The following is a 7,475-nucleotide window of genomic DNA, read 5'->3' as shown; positions in this document are numbered from 1 at the left end:
AATAAATAGAATTGAATTTTACAGTATTTTTCAAACATCGTATGATGAAATCAAACGTGCCAAAAACAAAGCAAAACAATCAGCAACAAGCACTAATTAATTAACAGATTAGTGTATCTGGCGTCCAACCCCTATGTTCGCTTTTAATTATGGAAACCCGTAATTTAATTCGTCCTGGCTCTGGAACGATTGGCCGCGGGGATGTAAGTCATAAGGAAAATGGCTGTCTGGGGAAACGCGGTACATGAGCCCCGACCGGGAACGTTACAGGTATCTCATCCCATAATGGCAGTTCTTACTGTACTCGACTTGGTCCTCGTGTTTTTTAAGTGAGAAAATCCCGTTGTAATTATTCGGGGGACTCATTTGGCCGTCAAAACGAGGGCTGCTACTCTCTGGAGAGGCGCTGTCGTAGTAGGACTCATAGGACGCGTAATAGTTGTACGGTCGGAACGGCTTGACGCTGTCCCGGGTCCCCAGAGCTGAGGCCGGTGGGCGTGGCCATCTCAGCGTTCGGATACGGATACAGAGAATCATACTGATGAGGCCTGCTCGAGAACGACACGTCCCCGTTGTGATCTGTGAGGAAATTTCTGGCGTTCAGCTGCAAGCAACCCGCAACCAAGTTGGTGGTGGGCTGCGACAAGCCCTTGCACAAGGTCTGCACGAACGCGAGCAGGTCGGGCCTCTTTCCCGCGCTCAGAGTCTCAGACAGAGCCCATATGTAATTCTTAGCCAGCCTCAAAGTCTCGATTTTGGAGAGTTTTTGCGTTTTGGAGTAGCACGGCACGACTTTGCGCAGGCTCTCGAGCGCGTCATTGAGGCCGTGCATGCGGCTGCGCTCGCGCGCGTTCGCTTCTTGGCGGCGCATTTTAACTCGTTCGCCGCGTCCCTCAGAGAATTTCTTTTTACGCGCGCCTTTCTTCTTCGGGAGACCGTTCTCGTCGTCGTCCTCTCTCTCCTCCTCTTCCCTGTCCGTGTTGTCGTCCTCTGCCTCCTTGAGCTCGGCGCTACTGAGTGTCCGGGCGTCTTCTTGACGCGTGAATGTCGCACCAAACTGAGACTCGCGCATCATGTCTGGGTCTTCAAATGGTACGGTTAGCATCGTCCCCTGTATAACAACAAAAAAATTAACAACAAAATAAAACAGTCATGACGTCAATTACCCGGAAGCCTAACTGCCCATGGGTTACTAAAGAATTTAAATGTTTCTTAGTTGTTGTTTTTATGGTGCTTTTGTAGGCCTATTTATGGTCTGTGGTGAATTGTGAAGCTGCTATTGTTTTTTTTACTTAATTTGCTAAAGCCATAACGAGACTATGTTGGTCTAACGTGCATGTAAAATGTTTCAAATGTTTTAAACTTTGACATTTGTCTGCTACAAATTAGTTTACAAATGTACAACTTATCCTTAAACGGTGTAAATAAGTGTCGGCAAGTAAAAAGAGCGGCATTTGTACAATCTATCCCATATTTTCTATTTTGTGCATTAACGTTAATCAGATTAAATTATGCCATCCCAAAATGTGCTTTAAAATGATCAACATTTTCATTCAAAACTGTTAACAAATATAAAAGGCTAAAAACGTTAGTTTTTGAATGTTTGTCACTCTATAGGCCTGCGTGATGTTTATTTTGTTTTTGTTCAATCTTTGTGTAGGTTTCCAGTGCAAAAATGTTACAATGTACGCATTCTGCTCATGAAAGATATTTCTAGTTTTTATTTTTAAGCATATCGATAAATCTTGTGTGGGTGTTATATGTCAAATCAAACGATAACCTGCTGATTCAGACTTGACACACGTTTTGTCATTTTAACATCCATTAACATGATCACAAATCAAATGACTAACAAGATGTGAAATGAACTCAAAATTGTTGTTCTCCACAAAGATTTACAGCTTCTATTGTCAGCTCAGGAGGGTGGTGGTCATGTCTGATAGAGATTTCAGTCCTGTAGCTCATTTCTAATTGGTTAAACTGGCGATGTTACTCCCTGTACTGTCCTACTCAGACAAACAACAATTTTAAAAAACAGCAAGAACGATAAGCTCAAAACCATGTCATTAGGCACATTGCTTGTTGTACCAACACAAATAACGCTAGCAAAGCCTGAAGCTAAGCGTTTTTTTTTAACAATAACCACAACAATAACACAATCATGCCAAAACTGATGCTCTAAAGCAGACTGATTTTCCACGGCTCACCTGTTTCGTTCAGTGTTCAGCTTGCATGTTCAAATTCCTTGCGACGTTCAGAGCTGCCTCCCATGTGCTTGATGTGGAGCTGTAAGAATTCCTTTAATCTCCCTCTCCCTCTCTCTCTCTCTTTCACAGAGAAATGACACCCATGCCAGGCACCAGCGCTGGTACCCATGCCATCTGCCACTGACGTTTTGTTGGTCACATGATGCAGTCTCTAGGGACCTTCATTCCGCTCTCATCATCTGGTGCGCACGGTAATGGGCACCGGGAGGCTCTCATTTACCGTCAAAAAACTCCGGGTAAAAAAAAAAAGAGATTAATGCCAGTACTGCTGCGGCAATACTAGTGTAGAAACGACTAAATGATTTAGACTTTAAAGTGAAGCGTGTATTTGATTATAGGGCGACGGATGCTGCAGGCAAGAGCAAATCAGTTGAGATGTCTTCACATATGCATGTTAGAGTCGTCTGGTGGATAATAAATGCTCAGATATTACATCAAATCTCTGCACCTACATATGAATAACAGCCTGTGTGCATAGAAATGTTAAGAAGCATTCCGTTGGTAAACAGAGCAAAGAATTAATTCATTGTGCTGTCATGATGTACTGTGCAATATATCAAACCCTTGCTTTGGTATCAACTGTGATATTTAGATAATTAGGGGTGAATTCTGGTTGATTGGGACACTTTTTCCCAGTCATCTCAATGGCAAAAAGTGTCCCAATCAAACTGAATTCACCCTATAAGGGCAAGTTGTCACAATGGCTCTCTCAAGAAATCATATTTGTGCAGGATTTAGGTAAACATGTGAACACTATAAAACCACACTGAGAGACAAGAATCATATAATGAAGACAGATTTGAACTGAAATGCTGAACAAACTTTGTTCTCAAAAGAAGTCTTCATTTTTTTTTTTATCATTGTCACATTGGGACAAGTTGTCATATGTGTTTTGAATGTCATTGGCCAAATATGATGGTTTCATACAGTATGTTTTTTATTTTGTTTTGTTTTATTTATTTTTTTATGCACATTTTTTAAAATATTACCTTTGGCTATTCTTGCTATTTAATGTATTGTTTTGTCTTCCATAATTGTTTTACTATGATAAATGTTACAAATTCCTTATGAAACCATTATTTATTCAACAATTATTATAAATATTTTTAAAGAATAATAAAGAAATTAATTATAAAAATATTTGATGTGTATATATATATATATATATATATATATATATATATATATATATATATAATGTATTGTTATATTTTACATTTTTTCTGTTTAATGACTTTTTTAAGAAGCAATGGCATATTGTTTTGTCTTCCATAATTGTTTTAATATTTTATGTTACAAATATGTTATATTTCCTTATGAAATCATTATTTATTCAACAATAATAAAAATAAATATTAATGAAAAAATAAAAATATTTATTGCGATATAAAAACATTATTTATATATAATATTATATAATATTTTAAATGTTATAAATTCCTTATGAAACCATTATCTATTCAACAGTTATTAGAAATATTATTAAAAATATTAAAAAATAAAAGTAAAATTATATTTCTTGACATTATTTATTGCCATATAAAAACCATTATACACACACACACACACATATATATATTGCTGTTTAATGATTTTTTAAGAAGCAATGGCATATTGTTTAGACATCCATAATTGTTTTACTATTTTAAATGTTATAAATTCCATATGAAACCATTATTTATTCAACAATTATTATTTATTACCATGTAATATTTTATATTTTACATTTTTGCTGTTTAATGACTTTTTTTTTTAAAAAAGCAATGGCAAAACAGTTTTCATTGCCCCGCTATTGGGCCTATTCAACAAACTGCATATTTTTTTTCATTAAACAATAGTGGAAATTGTTCATCACATTTTTGTAGGCAAGTGTTTTTTGACTATTTCTTAAGAAATATTCACTGAAAGACCCTGCATGGTCTTCCTTATAACGAATGATTTACTCCATGGTGAAAAATGCATTTTGAATGAAAGCATGCACAAATATCACATATTTTACAGATAAAACATTGTAGCAGCATGGTTTTGTTGGTGTTAGATATTGTTGCGTTAAGTGCTACAGTAACTCAGGCCCACAGTGTATGACAGCTCTGAATCTCTGTAGTGCAGTCTTGCGAGAAGACTGTTAGAAGTGCAGCTGTGTTTAGTTTACGCTTCATCGTCTTTAAATCATATAGCAGACAAACTACTACTTTTCCAGTAAATATTTCTCCGTGCAGCAGAGGGCAGTCCCCAAAACGGCAACATTTGGACACACACACACAAGTTCACACTCTGCCCCCCAAAACGCCTCAGCTGGCATTCTGCACGTTCTGGTCCAGTTCACACCAGCATCTGATGAGTCAAACTCCTCATTTCAGACTAATCAGTTGACTGCACTAATTGCAAATGCAAATATGCAAATTTAAATTAATTAATTACTCCACTAATTAGTTCTCTGGTCTTTTCAGGTAATAAATCATTGTGTAGTTGAAAGAAAGAGATGGAGAGAGAAGGGAAATGCATTTATCTGCCACCTACTACTCTTATAGTGATTCACACACACACACTCCACATGGGTCCTGTTACACTCTGAGGAGAAAGTTTGGAAGAATTCCAACAGGAATGACTTTAGGATGTGTTTTATTGACCATTTGAATCATATATATATATATATATATATATATATATATATATTTTTTTTTTTTTTTTTTTTTTTTTTTTTTTTGGCATGGCACCATGCAAATATCATGGTACCATACTACTATTCAAAAGTTTAGGGTCAGGAAGATTTTTTATTTTAATTTTTTCTGAAAGAAATTAATACTTTTATTCAAGAAGGATGCGTTAAATTAATTAAAAATGACATTAAAGACTTTTATTATGTTATAAAAGATAATCAGCAAAGAATCCTGAAAGAAAATGTATCACAGTTTCCATAAAAGCAGCACAACTGTTTTTAGCATTGATAATAATAAGAAATGTTTCTTTAGCAGCAAATCAGCATATTAGATTGATTTCTTAAAGGGACAGTTCACCCAAAAATGAAAATTCTGTCATTAATTAGGCCTACTAGGGCTGCACGATTTATCGTGATTAAACTGCACTCAATTTGGCAATGGCTGCTGTTATTTTATGAGCAGCTTGTAAGGCTCTGTGATCAATAGTAAATGCTGCTCCATCTGAAAGCCAGAGGGCGCTCTTCCGCAGAAACTCTAAATATGCCCTGCCGCAGAAGAAAATAAAACACACGTTATATCGCTGTAGCTGAATAAACAGAAGATTGAAAAGCTTTGATTGTTTAAACATGACTAATAATCACACGACTGCCTTATTCTGTGTAAGAAGCCACATCATCTCACAGAAGGATGCTCAACTGTTGTTATGAAGTGAATTTGGAGTAAAAACATGTTATTAAATGTAGTCTTTTGTTGGACAAGATGTTAATAAATGCTTCTCATGTCTGGAAAGATGTTTGACGCGTGCTGCTTTTTCAAATGTACATTATAAGCGACTCAAACTCGCAGTGCTTTCAGATGGATTAGCATTTGGAGCCATAGTTCATTGACAAGCTGCGCATAAAAAAAAAAATAAAAAAAATAATCGCAGCCTTTGCAATTTCATAATCACACTAAGAATCGCGTTTAAGCCATAATCTTCTTTAAGTTCAATGTTATTTTTCGTATCGTGCGATAAATCGTGCAGCCCTATTAATTACTCACCCTTATACCATTCCAAACCCATAACACTTTCATTCATCTTCAGAACACAAATGAATAACTTTTTGATAAAATCTGAGAGCTTTCTGTCCCTCCATTGACAGTCTACGCAACTACCATTTTGATGCTTCAAAAAGTTCATAAAGAGATTGTAGAACTAATCCATATGCATTGAGCGGTTAAGTCCACATTTTCTGAAGAGACTTGATTGGTTTATATGATGAACAGATTGAATTTAGGCTTTTATTCACATATGAACATTCATCAACTCACACATCAGTTGTGGTAAACGAAAGCTCAAGCATGTTTGCTTGATGCACGAGAACCAATGAGATTCATTCTGATGTTACGCAGCATGTTTGAGCTTCAGCAAGAGGCTTGTTCTCACGCATCAAGCAGGTTCGGTTGATTTGTGTTCGCTGATCAATGTTTATATATGAATAAAAGCCTTACGGGGTTGGAACGACATGAGGGTGAATAATTAATGACAGAATTTTCATTTTTGGGTGAACTAACCCCTTAAGGATAATGTGACACTGAAGATTGAAGTAATGATGCTGTAAATTCAGCTTTGATCACAGTAATAAATTACATTTTACTATATATTCACGTAGAAAACAGCAATTTTATATTGTAAAAATATTTTACTGTTTTTATTGTATTTATGATCAAATAAATGCAGCATTGGTGAGCTCTTACTGACCCCAAACTTTTAAATAGTAGTGGATATATCAGAGTACTATTCCATCTGAGATAACTGCTGTACCGTGGTACCACCCAGTATTTTTTTTTTTGTCAGGTTTTTATCAGCTATACCATAGGAGGCGGATGGTAAACCTGGATGATGCATTGCTATTCTTCCACCTGTAAATGAGGCTTTTTGTTGCCACAGCGATGACAGCTCGTGCTCGTCAGCTGTTTTAATTATCACATTATCAGCGTTTAAAGGCAGTGTGACGAGCCGAGTTGCTAATGAAGGCGCTGGAACTCTCACAATGAGACGGAGATGAGACAAACCGCCTGCCAGAATCACAGGTGACACTCTGAATGGTGGTCCGATTCGAAGCTGCTGGTGGCACAGAGAATCTTACAGGCAGAAAAAAGAAGGATGTGTTGGAGAAAGAAGCGTATGCCGTACCTTTCCTTGAGTAAATCTCTTAAAAATAGAACTTTTTCCCCCGCAGATGTTTCTTGCTGTGGCATTAACTAACACCTTCACTACTGACAGTGTTGTGAGGCGCACCCTCGCCTCACATTTCATAATCACACCTTTACTGTGTTGCAAAATGCAAAAAGCGCCCTGATTTCCACCACACACATGATCATGAAGTACGACGTTACACAAAGATTCACATTATAACAGGTGCATCTGCTGGTTTTCAATCTTCCTGTTCGAGGTGTTTTAAGTTCTTCCTGTGATCTTTCCTTCAGGTTCATTGAATATCTGACTATTATCAAAGAAGAAATCACTAAGAAACAACATTTTCTTTTTAATATTCATTATTTATTA

The 7,475-nt window shown here is 36.6% G+C and overlaps 3 protein-coding genes across 18 annotated transcripts in view; all 3 read right to left on the bottom strand.

The window, feature by feature from the left end:
- The window catches only part of LOC127497596 (neurogenic differentiation factor 6-B), a 113,139-nt gene extending 109,863 nt beyond the window's left edge, over positions 1 to 3,276 (bottom strand). The window contains exon 1 of the mRNA XM_051866171.1: positions 2,208 to 3,276. The gene's annotated coding sequence lies outside the window, so the exon portion shown is untranslated. The remainder of the gene's footprint in view (positions 1 to 2,207) is intronic.
- Positions 1 to 7,475, bottom strand: part of pde1cb (phosphodiesterase 1C, calmodulin-dependent b) — a 211,398-nt gene that overhangs the window by 85,086 nt on the left and 118,837 nt on the right. The window lies entirely within an intron of this gene.
- Positions 265 to 1,128, bottom strand: LOC127498612 (neurogenic differentiation factor 6-B-like). The gene is given in 2 exon segments (XM_051868182.1): positions 265 to 466; positions 468 to 1,128. Coding segments are annotated over 2 exon segments (840 nt in total). The 5' UTR covers positions 1,106 to 1,128.

The sequence above is a fragment of the Ctenopharyngodon idella genome, chromosome 2, assembly GCF_019924925.1.
Source record: "Ctenopharyngodon idella isolate HZGC_01 chromosome 2, HZGC01, whole genome shotgun sequence".
NCBI lineage: Eukaryota > Metazoa > Chordata > Actinopteri > Cypriniformes > Xenocyprididae > Ctenopharyngodon > Ctenopharyngodon idella.
The sequence above is the reverse complement of the archived record's forward strand: the minus strand, read 5'-3'. Positions and strand labels throughout refer to the sequence as shown.